This window comes from Platichthys flesus, chromosome 20, assembly GCF_949316205.1.
Source record: "Platichthys flesus chromosome 20, fPlaFle2.1, whole genome shotgun sequence".
Lineage (NCBI taxonomy): Eukaryota > Metazoa > Chordata > Actinopteri > Pleuronectiformes > Pleuronectidae > Platichthys > Platichthys flesus.
The window spans coordinates 8201680-8223435 of record NC_084964.1 but is presented as its reverse complement, the minus strand read 5'-3'; the positions used below and the strand labels follow the sequence as shown (position 1 = coordinate 8223435).

The 21756-nt window shown below is 42.4% G+C and overlaps 2 protein-coding genes across 2 annotated transcripts; both read right to left on the bottom strand.

Annotated features, from left to right (window-relative positions):
* Window positions 1-1550: 1550 nt before the first annotated feature.
* On the bottom strand, window positions 1551-10622 carry csdc2a (cold shock domain containing C2, RNA binding a). Its single transcript, XM_062413684.1, has 4 exons — window positions 10485-10622; window positions 5065-5366; window positions 4801-4923; window positions 1551-3732 (listed from the first exon to the last, which is right to left on the bottom strand). The coding sequence occupies exons 2-4, from the start codon at window positions 5250-5252 to the stop codon at window positions 3570-3572; spliced, it is 474 nt and encodes a 157-aa protein (XP_062269668.1). The 5' UTR covers window positions 5253-5366; window positions 10485-10622; the 3' UTR covers window positions 1551-3569.
* Window positions 10623-12619: 1997 nt separating this feature from the next.
* On the bottom strand, window positions 12620-21414 carry aco2 (aconitase 2, mitochondrial). Its single transcript, XM_062414161.1, has 17 exons — window positions 21346-21414; window positions 19249-19391; window positions 18305-18563; window positions 18128-18220; window positions 17856-18014; window positions 17591-17741; window positions 17335-17439; window positions 16962-17053; window positions 16405-16510; window positions 16111-16268; window positions 15928-16001; window positions 15716-15827; window positions 15338-15616; window positions 15041-15232; window positions 14652-14784; window positions 14388-14509; window positions 12620-14295 (listed from the first exon to the last, which is right to left on the bottom strand). Exons 1-17 carry the CDS (start codon window positions 21379-21381, stop codon window positions 14161-14163), a joined length of 2349 nt encoding a protein of 782 aa, XP_062270145.1. The 5' UTR covers window positions 21382-21414; the 3' UTR covers window positions 12620-14160.
* Between the last annotated feature and the right edge of the window lie 342 nt (window positions 21415-21756).

Below are 21756 nucleotides of genomic sequence, written 5' to 3'. Positions count from 1 at the left end.
TTCCCTTTTGCTGATTATTACTTGAGACCAACCTGACCTTGGTAATCAGACCAAAGTCTTTTCTGACTCATCATGATTATCCTTTGATTTACTTTACTGCTTTGGTTTTTATTATCAATATCAATTCTATTTACTTTTCTTTAAGTTCAAAACATGTTCAACTTTAGCATATATATTCTTTTCTCTATTCGGTCTTCTACAATTCATTTCTTTAAACTTCTATCTAGCCTTAAAATCAAGCTGTTTGACATTCATACATATTTCTGTTTTCATTTTTTTAAGCCCCGAGCAACACTTGAAAACAGATGCTGCCGTCCGCCATCGCTGCTGCTTTGCTTGAAGTGGTTCTGGGAACTCAGACACGGTGACGTAGGCAGGTCAATAGTAATAATAAAAGGTTCACAAGTTGAACCAGAACCAGCAATAGCACTTGCTCACTTTGGTCGAAGAAGGATAAAAAAAAAAGCTGATAGCCGACTAACGCTGTCCACTGTCCCCCATTAGAGACAAACTCAGAAGACTCCACTGTGTCTCCCTCAGTTGGATACAGACCCTTCTAGTTTTCTTGTGCACTTGTTGCTTTGGACTGTTTATGTAGAGGTGACAACTCTGGATCATAAGTCTAATCACAGAATATTATGAGACACAGAGAGAGCAGCATTTAATATACGGAAAGGTGGTTCTGTGTTCGAACCTGGCAGAAAACTGGGGGGTTTTCTGAGTGGGTTTTGCATGTTCTCTCTGTGTCTGCATTGGTTTTCCTCAGGTACAGTTTCCTCCCGAAGTTCAAAGTCCTGCAGGTTGGGTTTATGGATGTGAATGTGACAATATACGTCAGCATGGTGATGGTCTGTCCAGGGGTTACACCTCCTCTCATCCAGTCAGCTGGGATTAGCTACAGCCCCCCCTGCGACCTAAAATATTAGTGCTGTAGCTGACACAAGGTATCAGAATATCACAATAACTCCACTACTTAAGTACAAATTTGAGGTATATGTACTGTACCTCTCTATTTCAATGTTATGCTACTATGCACTCACCACTTTAACATATGATTTTAAAATAGAAAAAACACAATGCACTTATTAAATAAGAAAACAGAGTATGAAATTAACTTTCCAAAAGTTTATAAAATTGTACAACAATAATACTTATACTTTAAGGATCTGAACTCTTCCTTCATAGTAGCCTTCAGTAAACACAGGACAGTCTGTGGGATGCCAGGTCTGTTGGTGTGGCCTCAAAGCCAGTTGAGTTTTCTGTGTTTTTATACACGTTCTGTTTCAAACCACTTCATTTTGTCACTGACCAGCTGGGTGCTTTTAACCCACTGAAAAGAGTTATGCAGATTATTTGTGCTGTGATGCCCTCTACTGGGCGTGTAGTTACACGACAAGGACAAACAGCAATTCTAAAACAAATCCAGATCTGTCAGTGACTCTGACTCAAATCGCTCCAAAAACATTGTGGAAGTCAGAGATCTTAAAATAACCCCAGGTTATTCCACTTTGTACTGTACACCACCAATAAAGACATTTCCACAATGGCCGTTGAACACAGTAGTAAGTTTTATTAAAACGTTATCATGACTAAAGACTGACTGTCACAGTGGTTTGACTCAAAAAATAAAATTGCTTGGGGAAACAAACTTGTTTCTCTCACATTAAAATAAAACAAACAGATACAGTGTGTTACTACATGATGTTAAGTCATAACCGTGGCAAGAAAAAAAAAAAAAAAAAAGATGCATAGGAGACCTGACAACGCCCCTTTGAAGGCTCCGGCTGTATCACTGCATGAGACCCACTCAACGTGTTCTACGTATAAATTACAACAAACAGTACGTGCCATTTCGAAAACAACAAAACTGCTCACATAGTTATTTAAAAAATTAGACAAGTATTAAGTAGAAATTAGTAATTCATGTATGGAAAGCTAGTTTTTTAAATCCCTACATTGACATGGCAGTAGCAACGAGGTTTTCTTTAACAGCGTAGTATCATTAGAGTGAGGTGTGCAGTGTATTCAAACAGGTTTAGATTTGCACAAATACTTATAAATACCAAACGCCTGATGTCTCATAGTTACAAATGATAATAAATAAGTCAATAAATAAGTCTTTCTAAACTTAAATCATAGAGCTTTTGCTGCTTTGTTTTATTCCCTTCAATTTCTTAACGTCATCTACAAGGACCAATGACACTTTACTTAACCTTCAGCCTAAAAGTCAGCAGTTCATCTTCCTCAGTTTGACCCATCTTTTTACAAAGTAAATGTGCATCTTACTGAATCAAGGATAGCGTATGGATTATGGACATATATTTGGCCCCCGCTTTGTCAATGGACCCTGATTTAGAAAAATGCTATACCTGCAACAGCCAGAGAAGAAGATTGATTCTCATCTAACTCTGAGCGACAAAGCAAGTAAAAATATTTCCCAGAACATTTATTTACCCTGTTGCACCAAACTAAGAATCCAATATGATGATAGCTGCTGACTTTCATCTTGGTCTTCCTCCTTACAAGTGCTATGCAACATTTCAAATCTAGCGGCATCAAGTACATTTATAGACGATCACTCCATCTTCTGCCCGGTTTACTTTCCCTCTCCAGTTTCCTTCTCCCCCAAACTCCAAACTCCAAACCCTCCGGCCTGGTTTTCCTGTGGCAGGCTCACAATTGTTCTTCCTACAGTCTCACCCACCGAAACATAAGACCATCATAGGAGCTGGCTACAATAACACTGGATTTCTACATTTGCCATTAAGACAAAAACACAGTAGTGCTACAAAGTTAGGAAGGAAGATAATTCCGTATATGTGGAGCTCACAGCTCTTGAGGCCGAAACTCATTAAGAGTAGAGCTGGGACAGAACTGAGAGTGTGTACAAACTTACTTACGACTGTAAATATACTCATTTAGATGTATTTTGACTCTTTAAAGGCAGTGAGATGAAGACAGATCTGACGAGCTGCTCATTTCATAGTAAGCCAAGTCTGAAAATACACAAGAGATAAGGCCATTGCAAAAGTGTCTCCATCTGTTTGTAAACACAAACACAGACGTTCAACAACTGACTTTTGGCAGCGCAATTGAAATTATTTTTGAGAACAACGGAAAAAAAGTGGGAGTAAAATTCAAACCTCCACGGAGCCGGTCCTCTTAACATCAAACTCCTCAGTCGTGTGCTCATGGAGGATCAATGGACTTGTATAAAATTTGATCTTAATGCATTTCGGCCTCTAACACATCTCATGTTCAACTGGTCAAAGACACCACTGATGTTTTATTATACTCTGGAGCTCAAAGTAAAGTTGCATGAGAGATCCTGCAACTTTTGACCGCTCAACCTAAACGATGAAACCCTGACCCTCAAAGAAAGACATTCCAACAAGTACATTCAAAGCTTAATTTCTCACCCTAACCTTAATACTCTAACGTTCTACCTCTGATCCCTCTTTCTCACACCTGGTTCCGAACCACAGAACCTGAAAACATACATCCCCTCCCCTTCCGGCTCCATTACAAGAACTTTCTTTTTCCAATCGGTGCAGGCCTAAAGCCCTGGTCTATGAGCTGATGATCTGACCAGACCAGGTCTCGTGCTTGGTGCCTGGATTCAGGTGGGTGAGCACCACGTCCACAGCCTGGATCTTCTGGTTCTTTGGAGGGATGGGACACACCTTGTATGTGACCTCGTCGCCCTCCATAGGCACGTACTCTCCTTCGATGCTGTCGGAGAAGCAGAGACGAAATTACAAACTCAACAATGTAGTTCATTCATGGGCAAAGAGTATTTTTAAACACTCAACCTTGGAATGAGAAAAAAACCTGGCCTTAAACTGAGCATTTCTTAAACGTTTCTCTATCGCTGACTTCCACACAGCTCAAGGCATATATCTGCTCTCAAACAGGCACTCAAGCAGTCTAGCACTGCTAATTTGTAAAGTAGCTCGAGACAATCATCAAAACCAATACAGGAAATATATCCTCACTAATAATCTCCATGGGAACAAGCTCCAGAAGGCAATGGATCCTACACTTCACATAATGCAACTTAATACAAATTCAAAGTAATCAAAATCCAAGTCAGTTTGTAGCGCTAGGTTTTCATTTTGAAATGTCTTCCACATTTTACAACCGTTTACAGGCAGAGCATTAAAATCATGTTGATGTGTCGAAATAGTGGAGTGTCCCTTCAATATAATGCCGGAGATAAACTTACTTTTTTGCCACACTTTCATAAGTGTCAGGAGCACAATCATTCACATACTTGCTATGTACTGTGCATTTACTAACATTGTTACTTTAGTATTCCACTAGAGGACTAGAGCACTAGAGCATACAACAGAACTCATACAGGACAGAACTTCTGGATCTGCATTCTGGAAATAAACAGCATGGCAACAACAGAGGAGGTTAGCCTAAGGGTAACTGAAAAGGCATTTAATGCAGGCTATGGTCATGACTATGGTGAGTACCTTCCCCCATCTGCATTTTGCTTCTTGCAGATGCAGAGAACTAATTTCTGAGGACACAACCGACGCACCAAGCAGACGCAGGATGTGAGAGGCAGTTAATTTGAACTCAGTTATTGCTTAGATGTTTAAAACATAGCTGGAAAAATCAAGTAGCTGATATTACAATACACCCAATGATTCAGAAGTTCTGATGTTGATCGAGGCACTGAATATTCTCACCTCCCTGGAAGTGACAGCAGAAATGTCATATTGCATCAGATACACTGCGCTGTCAACTATCAGCATTTGGCTCAAGGACCCGCCCAGTGAGGTCACTCACTCAGAGATGTGGACAAAGATGTCCTCTGCTCCATGAGAAGGATGAATGAATCCATGACCCTGCGACCTGGAGAAGTTTTTACACACCCCTTTAAATACTGGACCTGATTTGGCTCGCACTGTCCTGCAGAGAAAGACAGACATAGACAGCCAGAGAGAGAGAGACAGAGAGAAAGAGAGACAGGCAGTGCATCATAAGTCATTGCCACAGAAGGTAGCACTGGGAGAAAAGTGTCAGCCCATCGGCCTGTGTGCTCCTACTCACGCTGAGTACGAGCGGGTGCGCTTGGTGGGCAGTGGGCTGGGCAGCTCTCTTGGCTGTGGCGGTTTCCTTTCCCTCTCCCATACCCGGCTGCCCTCCCTCAGGAAAGGGAAGGAGAGCTGCACAGGGGTGCCCGGTGTGGTGGGTGGCAGTGGGGGGTCCACTGTGGTGGAGGGGTCAGGGGCCGACATCTTGATTCACTACACGTAGTGTCTCTTTTTTTATTTCCTGTTTTGGGTTTCTTCCGATGGCACGCAAGGAATAAGAGGGAGGAGGGTTACATCTCCTGCATGGTAAGTGTCTGTCTGTAAGGGAGGAGAGATGATGTTCAAAGAGCAAGCCTGACGGAGAAGGAGAGGAGCGATGATAACCTGCAATAAAGGAGCATTAGAGAGGGGGAATATAGGTTTGTCAAATATCAGAGGTTGATTAAGACACATACAAACTCATTTGTGAGATTGTAGTGTTAAATTACAAGACAGCAATGTTCTCATGTGCAGGACTCCATTGCACCTTGAAACAGTTCTACGAGTCGTATATTTATAATAATGTCCTGATATCTTTCTATGAGGTGCGTTCTCCATCATGTGGCTACGTCTGCTAACTTAGCCACTTCCAGTTGTCTTTTAGGCTTAAAACATGGTGTAAATGACCTTGTTTTGAGTTGAATTTGAATGTCAGGGCTTGGAGACACTTGGATGACACCATACGAGAAGTTTGAAGGCTTGTTGTGTTTTTTCTGTTGTTTTATTACGTCTGAAGTGTAGGTCTCCAGTCACTTTAATTGTAAAGGATTTGGCTGCAACAAAGTTTGCTCCTGAGACTCCTAAAGTGTTTTGTGGACTCACATGCTTCACCCACCCCTCCATCGGCAAAGTTGTGAGTAGATGAGTGAATTTTCATTGAACTATCCCTAAGATGGGGGGGGATTCATAAACTATGCTGCAGCCAGCCACTTGAGGTCAATAAAGATGATTTGACTTCACTTTTTTCGGGGTCAGTCATGTCGTACACCTTTGCATACAGTCTATGATATGTCAAACTGATTTTGAACCTGCTATTTTAATTTTAAATGTTGCATAGTGTTGCTCTAACTCTTTGCTTTTAAGGGAGACCAACACCTTTTGGCATTTACTGCACCCAAATTGAAACAGTTTGTAATCGGAGTTGTCATATCAGCACTAAAAGAATAATATATAAAGACATCACAATCAAGAGGTAACACAAAAGACAAAGACACCGGCTCTGAAATATATTTGAAGTATTTGAAAAATTTGAGGATTTTGGAGTAAATTTCCTCTTGGATGGAGAAACCAGTTGCCTACTCCAGTTCCCAGTGTCTGTGCAAAACTGAGAATAATAAAAGCTATTTGGTTTCTGAGTGCCATGACTCTGATCTATGCAGCTTTGGAAAGGTCCCAAGATAATGTAAATAACAGCCCCGCCCCAGAGGCCCTCAACTCGGCTCATCACACTTTATCGTATTAGAACCCCTCTCGTACACGCCTGACTCCCATTACAGGATTGCTCTTCTCGTCTGTACTCGTACTATAAGCTGCTCTCTGAAACGTGTCAAGCAATCCACGCTGTGTCACAAGCCAATTATGGTCTTGTAACCAGGTCAGGATGCATCAAATTAATCATGTAGCACACTTACTACAAGTACGAATGGCTGGACGTCGTTGTTCTACAGAGGTCAAACACTGACACCTGGTTTGACTGTGACACACAACAGGGGTGGATGTGTATTTAGGGGCAGTTATCAGCAGCCACCTCACATTCAACAGTGACTGTTAGTATTGATGTCCGGAGGCCTAATGTTTGACACTGACTAATGAGACGAGTGTGTGTCAGAGCGAATACCACGGGCTCCTTTAATAACACAATCTCTGCCTCACTCTCTGTGTCAGTCTATATATAGCAGCATGTGCAAGTGTGTGTGTGTGTGTGTGTGCGTGTGGGTGTGTGGACGACAGGATCTAAGGTTGGAGGCTTTCAAATACAGTACAGGCATTTATGTACAAGTCATAATTTGTCATAGGAGGCACCTTGGTACAATAGTTACAACAAAAAGATGGTGCTTGGTGGGAATATTGGTTTGAATCCCAGTTTGGCCAGGGCTCTTTATGTTTGGAGATTGTATGTTATCCCTATGCCCACGTGGGTTTTCTCCTGGTACTCCAGCTTCCTCTCAAAGTCCAAAGACATTTAATTAGGGGATTTGTTGATCAGAGACTTTAAAGATGTGAATATGGGCATGAATGGTTGTTTTTCCCTGTACGTCTGCCCTTTGATGTGCTGGCCATGGTGTCCTGCCTCTGTTGCCCAATGTCAGCTGGGATGGTTGACCCTTACCATAACCCTAAAGTACGTATAACGGAAGTAGTGAGTAGTTCAAGTGACACAAAGATATTCGACAATAGGACTTTTTTACTCACTATCTCACCTCGCTGCCTTGAAGAATTAGCGTTCACCCGGGTGTCACATATCTGTGTGAATGCAGATGTAACTATTCCCGTTGCCGACAAAAGCATCATGTTAGTAGGTTTTTTGACCAGTAGAAAAGGAGCTAAAATCTTATGGCTAATCCTTGTCATGATCTCATCATCCTGTAATTGGTCCACTCTCCACCTGCTGGTTTCAAATGATTCTCACTGGATGTCACTGACAGCTGCTGACTGACATCCCTTAAAAAGATAATGTTTCCTCTTCTCTTTGTTTTAAACAGGGAGCATGTGACATTCTAAAGAAATACTATATACAAGTCAGGTGATCCATTAGAATTAGATAAATATTAAAACTTTGAATGGATTACACAACAGTATGAGCAGAGGATTTTTTCCCATAACATTTTTAAATTATGATTAGAAATAAGAGGTAAAGTTCTTTTACTTCACATTATGTAATAATTGTCTCCATCACATATAGATACAAAAAGAGGGTTTGGGTTTTACTTGAAAGTTAGCTAGGTTTGGGTGGACCACACGTCTGCTCAAATGGTAGCAGGGTTCAAAGGTCACCGAATCATCACAGAGGGAGCTTTAATCTCTATTTAGGGAACAGATGGTGCAAGTGGCTGATAACTTGATGATCAACACACACATCTGTCATCTTGGAGGCAGCAGGGGAGGGCACTGGCGGGACTTATGGATGACGAGGCATAAATGTGTAGCCTAAATAATTCAGCAACTTCACTGGTGGAGCTCATCTTTCATCAGCCTCAGTCGGGCCTGCAAATCACAGGCTTGTTTATGAGTCTGCAGTGCATCAGGAGGGTGTGAAGCTGCAAAAGAAAACACAGAAAAGAAACAAAAGGACTGGAGGAAGAGCGAACGAGAGAGAGAGAGAGAGAGAGAGAGAGAGAGAGCGAAAAGACGGACAAAAGGCCAAAAGCACCTCCCTGTGAAAGAACCCGCGGCTCTGTGGCTGTCTGTGCTCTACCGCATCAGCATGGCAGACACGTCAACTCCTCTCTCTCTCTTACACACACACAGACATACACAACCTTGTACTTCTACTTCACTGAGGACACGTTTTGGCATAATGCGTTCCCCAGCCCCTTACCCTAACCTTAACCATCACAACCAAGTGCCAAACCTTAAGTCTTACCTAATTTTACCCCTACTCTTAAAGCAAGCCATCTAGCAGCCCATTGAGAGTGGATTAGAAAATAGGACTGTTCAAAATGTCCTCACTTTCCCAGAATGTCCTCTCTCCGTAAAGGTCTAAGCTCACAATGGTCCAATAATTAGTTATATTAGTCCTTTTTAGAACCTTGTATGTGAACAATGAACTTCCATTCATTGTGGAGAGCCTAAACAATACCTTATCGCTAACCCTATTCACAACCAATTAATGCTTAACGCTAACCCTCAACGTAACCACAATTCACATCTCAGCCCTAACCTAATCAGAAGAAGTTTTGCAAAAATAAAACCAGGGTTTGGTTCCCATTAGGTCTACTGATCCTGAAAAGGTTAGTATTTATAATGGAGAAGGTCCTGAAGAGGCAACAGAAATGAGGACAACTTTGTGAGGAATATCAGAGAGGGCAGAGGCGGTGGACCAGTTGCAGAAACTTGGACTATGGGCAGAAAAGGTCTCTGGTTCGACTCCACGGAGAAACAACAAAAAGATGTACCTGGATTGATCTGTCCAAAAATCCAAGAGGATTCTCCCTACCCTGTCTAGTGCCCCTGAGCAAGGCACCTTACTCCCCCAACATCTCCTCCCCGGGCACTGTACATGGTTGCTCGCTGCTCTGTGTGTCCTGCACCAGATGGGTTAAAAGCAGAGGTTAAATTTCCCTACAATTGCATGAGTGTGCATGTCTGTGTTTGGGATAAATAAATGTATCTTACCTTACCATAATGCATTCCCTAGAATATTGGCCAAACCTTAACCTAAACCTAATTATGACCCCATCCCTAAAACTAACCCTTAAACAGCCCACTGAAAGTGGGTCAGAAAGTGGGTGTCCTCCTTAATTCTACCCTGAAGCACCATTCAGATTTTACTCCTAACCTTTACCAGAACCTCAGAATAAGGTTTCCTCATCAGGATCGGGGTTCGGTCCCCATTAGGTCCCCTGAGATTGACAAAGACAGAGTTTATGCTGGAAAATGTCCTACAGAGGTTACAAAAACTAGTCCACACGCACACATTCTTGTATCCCTATGAGGGCCCCTATTGGCATAATTAATTCCCTGGCCCCTAATGTTAACCCTCACAATGAAACACCCTGACCTGAACCTAATTCTAGCACTAAAAGCACGTCTCTTGCACAGCTGCCTTCCACAGGACTTTGCATTTACTGACTTCCACTCATGCTGGACCTACCAAAACGTATCCCTAACCTCCACCACGAAACTCAATACACATCTTACTCCAAACATTAACCAGGACCACTGGTGTTAGGCTGTTCCACATAAGGACCAGGGTTCGATCCCCATGAGGTGCAATGGTCCTGATCAGTGTCTATACTGGTTAAGATCCTGAAGGTTAACAGTGCGGACAGGGTCTATATTTAAACTTTAAATCAGTCTATCACAGTGTACTTGTGATACAATGTGTGTGGGTGTGTGTCTGGCACAGCCTTAAATAATTCATTAGAAAATAAAAGCCCCTCCGGCGCATTGTTTCCAGAACATTCTCACACTGTGGCCCGCTCACACAACAACACGCTCCACTCACACACTGTGACGACATGCAACACAAAACAGTGACACAACAAACATGCGATAAGGATGACAAATAAGATGAATACGAGTCGGAGAGAAGCATCCTGGCATTTTGTCAATGCAACACAATACACACGCGCGCGCACATGCGCGCACATACAAACACAAACACACACACACACACAAACACACACGCACACAATAAACGGCAACGTGAAGCCAATCGATCAGACCGTTGCTTACCGGTAGAGACGACCCCTCTGCCGGTCAGCTCACAGCCGCGTGTCCGGAGCTGCTCCACGGGCCCGTGTGATGAGCAGATGCGGTGGAAGGTGCGGGGACATGCGGCGGGATGAAGTGAGGCGGGTGTGGAAGAAGAGGAGGCAGCGGAGATGGGAGGAGGGATGAAGAGGAGGAGGAGGAGGAGAAGGAGGAGGTTCAAAACAACAGAGGGTTTCACCACCACAGCACACTCGCTGCTTTGTTCCCTTCATGGATTCCCTGGCTTCTAATTGGCCTGGTGAGCTTTATAAGGAAGTTGAGTGGACAACATGGGTATTGATTTAATTTGTCACAAACACACACACATACACACGCACACACAGATGGACGAGCAGTGATGGTTGGCTGCAGTAAAGCTCATAAATCCTGTCTCCTCCAGGTTATTGGATGGGACATGTGCAAAACATAAAGTTAAAGTAAATATAATATATTTTTATTTTATGGTTTCTGTTATTCTCTCTAGTTCTATCACACATAAGTTAAGTGTATGTTTGTTTTGAAATGTTCGAAATGCTGTGGCTGTTTTTCATTCGGCAGGAACATTTTATAAAAAATGATATCAGGAAAAGAATATAAAATCCGACACAATTCAAAGTCGCCTCTCAAATCAAAGAAAAGTAATGATGCCTGTTCAAGTTGAAATGTGAAGATAGTGAAATATACTATGGGTTACATTGTTTTAGAAGTGGAATGATGTGTAAAACTATGTCTTACCTGAGTTATATGACAGAAACTATGCTTTGTTGATAATGAACCTGCTGTAAAAGGGTTAGTCTGTGAAGTTACTTCTTATCTTAAACGATCATATGAGAACACAAGGGGTCTGATGCCGCACAGACTGTAAAGCTGCTGGGAAATGTTTGTGATATTGGTCTAAAATGCCAATGTGACGTTTAAAATATGATCTTTCAACCAACACCATCCACCAGGCTCAGTGGCTCTCTCATGCTTACTGCTTCACCAACAGATGGCAGTCTATTCTACTTTTTTGATGTCCCCATTTTACTTAACTTCAACTCCGTGATCGATTAAAAATAGAAGGAGCTGCGTTCATAATTTCCCTGTTTAAAGAATCATATATGTGTTTTTCTAAATTTCAAGGAGATGGCACACGCAGTGCACAGGAGACTGAGCTTCTCATCAATGAGCTGCTGGAGGTCTTCATGGTCGCCAAAGACACCAGGAATATCCCAATCCTGGACAGGAGCACACAAGGGACATCTTGAGCACACAGATGACACTCGTGCGATGTATCCAGATACGTCAGCGTCACATCTGGCAGGCCAGGGATCAATGGTGATGGCTCAATTGTGCCCCCTAGGCCCAAACTAAATTATTGACGTGATTGTGGGATGTTTATTTTTACACATTATCATGTTATGCTATGTTATTTTACAGGTTTGTTATATTTATTTTTTAAGGTTTTTAATTTGCTTAAAAGTTTACACTGCTTTTTGCATTTATCAATTACATAGTGAATTAAAAATAAACCATGGGGGCACATTTCACCTAAATGTTTGTATATTTTCTTTCATATTTATAAGATCCAAATATATATATTTAGATACCAAGTTAAACTAAGGCTTACTGCTCGTTATTTGCTTAGGTATTTTATAGTGTTCTTATTGTCACATGCTCCTCACTGCTGGTTTTACTCACACTTGCTTGGTCAGTTGTGTGGCGCTTTTACATTTACAGACCTCTGCTCTGTCAGGCAATACTCTTTTCAGAGAGTTCTCCTGTGAGTACGTTATTAAATCACATTGTGCACTTCAGTATATCCGTAACAAATCAATCCCTGACCAAGCCACATCAAACTTTTATTTCAACTCCACTATGTGTAGACATCAGAAATCACAATATGTCAGGAGCTTCCTTTCTGTGGTGATCTTATTTATTCAGTTATTTCCCTCTTGGATGTGTGAACGCTGTTGTGCAGAAACATCTGAGCATCTGTCACATACTCGCATATTTACATTTGAGGTGATGAGAAACACTGGATTCTTATATGTTCTATATATATGTGTGAAGTCTTTATAATGGACATGAAAATGACAGTCACATTTAGATTGCATAGCTCTACAAATACCAGTAACTCACCCTTGAACAGATTTTTATTCACATTACTGGAGCTAATGTAAATAAATGAGCTTTGTGACTTTATTTTACAACCCATTGGCATTTCTGTATCACAGAAAAGATAATCAGGGAAGGAAAAAATACATTTTACACAGAGAGGGAGGGAAGAATGAGGTGGAAGTGAACCTTCATTGGATTCGCTTGACATTTTGTTTGCAGGGACTGAGGAAGTATAGACCAAAAAAAAAAAAAATCAGATGCAACAACCTCCCATGTTGAGGTTTTGAGTCAATTTCCGTTCAACCACATCCAACCGTCTAACACAGTAACCTGGATCCCTTACATCAAACAAGCGATTTACTGTATAACATCAGTTGTCAGTTTTTCATCCACTATTGAAAAACTCATGCTGTTAGTTCATTTTCCAAGAAAAAAAAAAAAAAAACATTTATGAAAATTCATGAAAGACCTGAACCTTTCTGCAGGAGATAAAGTTTAAATATATAAACAATGGGGGGAAATAAAACAAATGGTGTGCTTGACCTTGCAAAGAGGTTTGAGGATTGATCGGGAGTGGGACAAGGATGGTGTTTGGGAAGAAGCGGGTAAATTGACATATTCTTACATAGTATTAAAGCGTACAAGTACCTTTGTATATGAGGAAATGCCTATAATTCTTCTCTGTAATAATGACAATATGCACTGTGGTGGATTAAAGCATTAATGTAACACTGAACACAGTCACACTATTGGACACTAATCAATCTGTGATCAATACATCCCACAAGTTATGCTCCTTCGTGCCTTCGTGCAACTTCCTACCTTTTCCCAGAATTCATTTCCAAAGCAGGAGAGACTGCTGTCATTAGGTGCACTTTGATTTAGATTGAATTAGCTTGAGGACACACAACAGTTCCTCCACATGACCATTAGGTAGCAGGCTAACCAAGAAGTATTTGCGTGGATGAGTGAATTGCGCAAACAGACATTTTTGAAACAACAAGATCACTGCAAGTACAGATTCACAAAACAATAATCAGACCCAGACGCAAAAGAAATCGCAGTGTTCTCGTATCTCCGTGAGAACTGTAAATAATACAGGAGCAGATTGAATGACAATGGTTGGCTAAAGCTGATTAGTTCCATGCAGTGTGCAATGCAATTCTAACACAACAAGGTGACTGACTGCCATCCTCCAGCTGCAGAGTGAAGTGGCTTCCATGCTCAACTGACCTGCTTGAACAGCTGCAAAAACACATGGCGGTGGGTTACGTCACCAAGCGGGTGAAAGCTGTGTGTCAGAGTGTGTGTGTGTGTGTCTCTCTAACCAGTTATCACTGTTTGGCTCTGAAACGTTTCCATGATCGACATCAGCTTGACACTTAGCCTGAAGTAATTTATCGACACATTACTTCAGTCCAAACTGCATGCTAATGCAGATGATGGAGCGCTCGTCAATGTTCTTCAACACCCTTCATCTCGCACGATTCTCACCACCCCGTTTCCCCCCCAGATAATCCTCATCCTCCTTCACGCTGTCTCTCCATGCTCCTCTTCCTCAGTGCATGAGCTCCTTCATCCTGTTGAGGGCGGAGCCTGCCTGGAACCATTCGATCTGGCCCTCGTTAAAGGTGTGGTTGAGCTTAATGGTCTCCTCGCTGCCGTCGCTGTGCTTCAATAGTGCGGTCAGAGGCTGAGAGGATGACAAGACGTTTTCATTACAGACGCTTTAAGTTGAGTTGTCTAAAAATAATTAGGAGGAGGAAAAAATGTTTGCGCTCTTACCGTTCCTGGAGTGAAGGTTTCGAGTCCCATGATGCTGAGCTTGTCGTCAGGGCGGATCTTGTCGTAGTCTGATGGGTTGCTGAAGGTCAATGGGAGAACTCCCTGCTTCTTCAGGTTAGTTTCTAGGAACCAAGGAGAAATGTTTGTTAAGTGAGAGACTGAATAGGGAAAGATTTCTTTGTGCATGAAACTCAAGTAAAATATTTCTACTTGCTGGACATCGCCAAATCAAAAGGACACCCAGTGTCTACTGGAACTCAGTACCGTGAATTCTGGCAAAGCTCTTGACGATGATGGCTCTGCCTCCCAGATGCCTGGGCTCCAGTGCTGCATGCTCCCTGCTGGAGCCCTCGCCGTAGTTGTCATCTCCGACCACGACCCACGCCAAAGAGTTGGCCTGAGCATAGCAGGAAGGAAAGAGGGTCAGAAGTATGTTTTAGTAAACTTATAGTATTTCCAGACAAGCCTTGGGTTTTAGAAGCTTGTTTTTAAACAATGCTTAAGCTTTAGCATTGTTAGAGGGGGCTTTTTTCTTAATGGGTAAATGTTCAATGGAGGCCCATTTCCAAGTCTGTGAATTCCAATATAAAACCACAACAGAAGACCTGAGGAAGCTAATGGCACTAAAAATCTTCCCCCTCTGCGACCCTCACCTTGTAGTGACGGGCAACATCAGGGACGCCTCCATAATCTCCTGTCAGGTGGTTTTTAATCTTGTTGATGGCATCGTTCTCGCTGTTGACTGCACCGATCAGCATGTTGTTGGAGATGTTGTCCAGGTGACCGCGGAACTTCAGCCATGGTCCGGCAGCGCTGATGTGATCTGTGGTGCACTTTCCCTTCACCTGCAAAGATGGTGCAGAGAAAATTGTAACGTTTCAATTCTCCCATGCAGCATCAAAAGGAAGCGTTAAGGTAAAGACCCATTGACATCATTTCAAAGCCCTGACCTTAATGAGGACCTGCATGTCCACCAGGTCGCTGCCGTTCCATCTGTCGAAGGGCTCCAGCAGCTGGAGCCGGTTGCTCTGAGGGCTGACATCCACTTTGACGCTGCTGCCGTCAGGGGGTGGGTGCTGGTAGGTGTCCTGGCCTGGGTCAAAGTCCTTGGATGGGAGTTCATCTCCGTTGGGGGGGTCAAACATGAACTTCTCACCGCTGGGGGTTGTAAGGTAGTCGGTCTCTGGGTTGAAGTTTAATGTGCCAGCAATGGCCATGGCAGTGACGATCTGAGGGAAAAGAGGCAATAAAGGACATTGAGCTTCAAAAAGTAACCATGTGCTTACAGCTAGGAAGCGTGAAATATCTAGTAGTGTGGTTCATTTTACCTCAGGGGAGGTGACAAAGGCGTGTGTTGCAGGGTTGGCATCGTTCCTGGCAGTGAAGTTTCTGTTGAACGAGGTGACGATCGTGTTCTTCTCTCCCTTTTTCACATCACGCCTAAACACAAGCACACATTATATGTGAACACTTATGTCTAACGTCCACTTTCAAAACTGTATACCATGGCCTCTACACCGACAAAGAAATGTCCTCTTACCTGTCCCATTGTCCAATGCAGGGCCCACATGCGTTTGCTAGGACCACACCTCCAACATCTCTAAGGACCTTGGACTACAGAAAGAATAAAAACATTCATTTATTCAAGCATACATCACTTCAATGTGGTTTAAATCACTATGGAGGAGGTCCAGCCTTCTGCTTTTTGTCTATTTGCACTCACATATCCGTCTCTCTCGATGGTGGCACGGATCTGCTCGGAGCCAGGGGTGACTGTGAACTGAGCTTTGCATATCAGGCCTTTATCCAAAGCCTGCTTGGCCACAGAAGCAGCGCGGCCCATGTCCTCATAGCTGCTGTTGGTACAGCTGCCGATCAGACCTAAAAATGAAAAAGATCAGAAGAGAATTAAAGACATAACACAGAAAGAAAACATTTTACTTTTGGTTGCTAATTTAATGACTAGCAGGAGTATAAATAAAGTTGAACAGTGTATCCCTCCCTTGTCAGTGCTTACCAACTTTGACCTCCAGCGGCCAGCCGTTCTTCTCAGCTACAGCACCGATTTCAGACACAGGGTGAGCCAGATCAGGGGTGAATGGTCCGTTGATGTGGGGCTTCAGCTAGAGAGTGAAAAAGCGGGGGGAAAAACAGTTATTCTCACTGTTGTATACTTCTGCCAACCAGTCAAGTTTCATTTACATCAACGTCTGTACGAATAAAAATCCAGTTATTACAGAGCTAAGAATAAGAATTTCAAAAGTCTTGTTCTGGATGCTTTATAGATCTAAGAAAAGATGAGAAATTTAGTTTTGGTAGTGTTTGGTTTGCACTCAGTATTTAAAACATTATCTAATACAAATCCATCTGCAAATTTTCTCTGGAAAGTTTTCCATCCTGGGTTCACCTTTTAAAACACCAAAGTGGTGTTAAATGAGCCCTGGCCAGAGACCTTTGATTCATGTCACCCCATCAATGCACTTCCTGTTATTCTCTACTTTGAACTGTCCAATGACGGGCAAAAATGCCAGATGATAATCTTTAAAAAAAAGAGGAAAGAGAGAAAGAACAGACCTCATCCAGATTGAGCTCGATGAGCTGATCGTACTGGCAACCTTCGTCTGGTACCAACAAGTCTGAGTATTCATCAGACAATGCAGCGATCTCTGAGAAGCAGCAAGAGGACAGAGATCAAAGTCAAGACACATTGTGACTAAACCTACATTTATAACAAGCTAGCCTTCCACAACAATGTACAAATATATACACATACATTGTAGTATTATACCACACTAATCTTTTAGATTTTCTCTTTCTGCACTTTCTTAAAATGACTGAGCCAAACTTTTCCTGGTAAAATGCATTTTATGCTCCAAGTTTTTTTATCAGGAGCAAAATGATTGATTCGCAGGCCTTTCTGAAACTGATATGTAAATTGTGAACATACCTCCACGTCCAGTCTTCTCCAAGTAGGTCCTCATGCGGTGGTTGTAGGGAAATACTGAGGTTGTGGCTCCAATTTCTGCTCCCATGTTGCAAATGGTGGCCATTCCTGCACACAAAAGATCTTTCAGTCTATATTCTTTCCACATATCGGCTCTGATACCTAACAGTTAAATGTTTTTCCTAACAGATTAATTCATAAGAGAAATCCCAGCTAAGAATCAAAGTTCAGTGTAATGAAGTCAGACGTTTTCACTGACCAGTGCAGGAAATGGAGTCGACTCCTGGTCCGTGATATTCGACGATAGCTCCAGTGCCTCCCTTCACTGTCAGGATGCCGGCCACCTTCAAGATGACATCCTTGGGGGATGTCCAGCCTGAGAGTGATCCTGTCAGCTTCACTCCAATGACCTTAGAGGAAGATATCGAATGGTAAATTTTAGGTAAGAAGGCCATAAAAGGAAAGAAAGCTAAAAAACTGCTCTGGTTACTGAACGGTGTTACTAAATGCTGTATTCTGCTCACATTGGGGCACTTGAGCTCCCATGGGATTCCTGCCATCACATCCACAGCATCAGCTCCTCCAACTCCAATGCAAATGGAGCCAAGTCCACCGCCGTTTGGTGTGTGGGAATCTGTGCCGATAAGCAGCACTCCTGGATAGGCGTAGTTTTCCAAGATGATCTGTTTGAATATTCATACAATGATTGTTAGCATAACACACCACTGTAATTATAGGGGTTATAAAGTTGACCACATTCAGACAAAAAGTTCATTAAAACTTTAAGTAATAAGACCTGATGAATGATTCCAGAGCCTGGTTTCCAGAAGCCAACTCCATATTTTGCCCCAGCACTGGACAGGAAGTTGTACACCTCAGAGTTGACTTCCTAGGATGATGATGGTTGCTCAGTTTACAAGAATGAATCATTACAACATAAAAATAATTACCATGACCAAACAGAACCCCCTACCTTTGCCTTGGCCAGATCCTCCTCCCCTCCGGTCTGGGCCTCTATCAAGTGGTCACAGTGGATGGTGGAGGGCACGGCCACTTTTGGCAGACCGCTGCTGATGAACTGGAGCATCGCCATTTGGGCTGTGGCGTCCTGCATGGCCACACGGTCGGGGCGCAGCCGCAGGTAAGTGCGACCACGGTCGATGTCCTGGTTGTGGGGGTCATCGAGGTGGCCATAAACAATCTTCTCTGACAACGTGAGCGGCCGATTGAGTCTGGAACATAACGACAAAATATGATTAATAACAGGATGCAGTAACGTTTAAGAAGGGGAGAAGGTGAGCAAATGAGAATATAGGAATAAAAAAACAGTGAAAAAAAACATCAAGCGATGAAGATAGGAAACAAAGTGGTGTAAAAACAGTTGCGGGGCTAGGCATATATAACATTCTGGCATACTTATTTATCAAAATAGATATTAACAAATCAGTCATGAGAAGATTATAGAGTTATAAGAGCTATTTGATCCAAATTTAACAATTAGAGTTTCCACTGTTTTCATCTTACACTACGATGAAATTACTATTTCTGCCTCTGTTTCACCCCTGATCTCTTCCTCGTGTTTTTCTGTAATTACAAGTGTATGCCAGTCTAAACCCAGCTGTAATCACAGGGAAGAAAAGGCAGAAAGCAGTGATCTGCAGAATGAACGCAGTACCACCTCTCCGTCTGCATGCACACACACAGCCCAAACAACTACCATTTAAATGGCTTTACAGTGATTTGTGCAGCGTGAGGCTGACACACTAAGGCACAGGCTACAGTTACGATAAAAAAAAACTGTGGTAAAAGTCAAACAAACATTAGAGTTCAGACATGCACACAGGGGAGCATTGGAGGACATGGTAATATAAGTCTGCGTCCTTGAGCAGAAACACAATGCCCACTTGTTACACTTACCTTTTTCTAACAATGTCAATGTTAGACTGGAGTTTCTCGTAGTTGACGAATGAAGTGGGCTCAAACCGGCTCATAGACACATTGGCCTTGGCTCTGTAAGCAGCTGCCAAATGCAGGCGTCGTGCACCGTGGCCCAGGGCCAACTAGAGACAGTGACAACAAAAATAAACAAGCATGAGCATAATCACAGAGCTGTGGACATAACCAGAGAAACACTCCTGTGACATCAGCCCTCTTTACAATCCCCCTACATACAGAGCATATATGGCCAATGGATGTTCATCATTCAAAAAGAGATTTGTTAATTTTTGCATTGGTTGTTTTGGGTTTTTAAACTTAAGAGCATACAGCGAGAAATTATTAATAAAAATGACTTTGGGAAGATAACTGTTAAAGGAAAATGTTATTTGCAGTGTACACTCAAGTTTCAGATGTCAGAGCATCCCAGGTGAACCAGAAACCGCCCCCACATGAGGTCAACCACTAAAACATTCTCACGCTATGGAATCCCTAGCTCCAGTTCCCCTGACCACTCCTCCTCCTGCAGTCATTTCTGTCATGCAGCTCCTTTTACAAAAATCGAACAGTTTGCAGAGGTAGGTGGTGGAAACGTAGGAGAGACAATGGTTTGAGTCACAGCAACTTCTTGGACCCAAAAACTGTTGAGGTGCCCTTTGGCAGGGCACAAACATGAAACTCCTGTTTGAAATACTATTAACTAATATGTGAATTATAAAAGTAAAGCATTAGCAGAAGAGAGCAGGACTGTTCAGAGGATTTTCTCGATTTGATAAAGTTTCCGGAGAAGAAACAAGAGAACAAGGCCTCAAACAGCTGAGGGTGTCGTACGACCAGACAATCTGCGGGAAAGAACTGACAGCGAGCAGCTGAACGTAAAGTCCTTCACCTGCTGACTTAAGAAGCCAATTCAGAACTTCATATTTGAATTAGAAACCTCATTATATGTTCAGATAATAACCAGAGAACCAAAAGGGGTTCCCAATAAACATAAAGAAGATCATATCGATAATTATCACAATAAATGTCACTGATTGTGGCTCCTGAGTGAAGGTTGTGGTTTTAAACTCTTATTTATGAGCGGAGAATGACAAACACTTGATAAGTAGCAAAGCATTTAATAAATCTGTAGTATTACAGAGGTATTAGGCTTTAATTTTCTTGCTATTGGTGACAATTTGCAATAAGTATCTATAATGCAGTATAACCTAGCCTGACCTTTCAGCTGTCCTTCTGTGAACTGGTTTATATTACAGTTTACTACAGATCACTTCCTGGCTCCTCAACTGCACTTAACGATGAGAGTTAATGATATCATTCGTTCATTTACCACTAGCCCACCCGTGAATTGTTTTTATCCACATTAAGATTTAGTTTCATGATATTAGAGGAGGTTGTTCTGCTTCTTCTCCATCACCAAGTCTGAGATGAAAACCGCCGTGACCTCCAATAGAAGAAAATCAGAGCTCGCTATGGCTTCAGATATTAAATGTGTGAACATCTGATGCTTAGCTATGGTTTATAAACTGGTCATTGTTTTAACGTCTCACTGCTGGAGGACCCTCAGCCTCTCATCACGGCAGAACGGAGGAAAATGTCTATTTTCTTTCGAGCCAGCTTCACAAAATAAAGCTTTAAGACAGTGTTCGCTGTGTCGATTGTGATGATTTAACGTAGATAATGTCTGTGTGTTGGACACAGCTCGTCCTGTGAGGCTGCTGGCCGCCCTAACCTTGTGGTTAACCTTGCTGTTAAACACCACACTCCTGTAGGAAAACCACACGGCTCTGGTTCATTTACACGCTGAGGACATAGATTACAGCTCCTTGTTGAAGGAGACCTCAGCCGTGGTTGTTTTGGACGGTGACAGACGAGTTGTGGCGCAGTGGATACTCCGCGATCCGCCGGGACACGATGACCTGCGCCGCTAGCCGGTGACCGCTCCACCGCTTTATTTCAGTGTCTAACCCCCACAGTCCTCCGGCCGGACCACAAACACATTACTGTACAATAGCGTGATGTAAAGAAACAGGTGACACCGTTAACAGGGCGGTAAATATCACAGAATGAGTCTCTTACCTGAAGCCTGGAGACGGTCAGACAGTAAGTTGCCATTTTGTTCACTGACAAAGATGTGACGGTCACCAGTGACGTCACGCCGTTTTAAGTCACGGCCTCGCAGGTCCTTCAAGGACAAAATATTTTTCTGCATTTGAAATCTCATTCAAACTGTGGTACAAACCCCATTTAAACTTATAATCCCTAATATTGCTTTTATTTCTTTTAGACATTAAAAAAAATATAAATCATGATGGCACATGGACTCTGAATGATTTTTTAAGTGTGTTTGATTTCTACAGAGCTGATAGGATACGAGTGATTTGTATTCTGCATCTACTTTTTTTCTATAGATAAAACTAAATATTTAATATAACATCGTCACAGCTGCTAACAAAAAAATAAAACGTTTATAATTAAATTTAGGTGAAA

Excerpts from the sequence above, each read along its gene's own strand:
- csdc2a (XM_062413684.1), bottom strand. The coding sequence starts at position 5,252 with ATGTCGGCCCCTGACCCCTCCACCACAGTGGACCCCCCACTGCCACCC. Across the intron at positions 4,924-5,064 it reads CGCACCCGCTCGTACTCAGC|GACAGTGCGAGCCAAATCAG; the intron begins GTGAGTAGGAGC and ends CTTTCTCTGCAG. Across the intron at positions 3,733-4,800 it reads ATCTTTGTCCACATCTCTGA|CATCGAAGGAGAGTACGTGC; the intron begins GTGAGTGACCTC and ends CTTCTCCGACAG.
- aco2 (XM_062414161.1), bottom strand. The coding sequence starts at position 21,381 with ATGGCAACTTACTGTCTGACCGTCTCCAGGCTTCAG. Across the intron at positions 17,054-17,334 it reads GGAGAAGACTGGACGTGGAG|AGATCGCTGCATTGTCTGAT; the intron begins GTATGTTCACAA and ends GCTGCTTCTCAG. Across the intron at positions 14,785-15,040 it reads ATGTTGCCCGTCACTACAAG|GCCAACTCTTTGGCGTGGGT; the intron begins GTGAGGGTCGCA and ends TGCTATGCTCAG.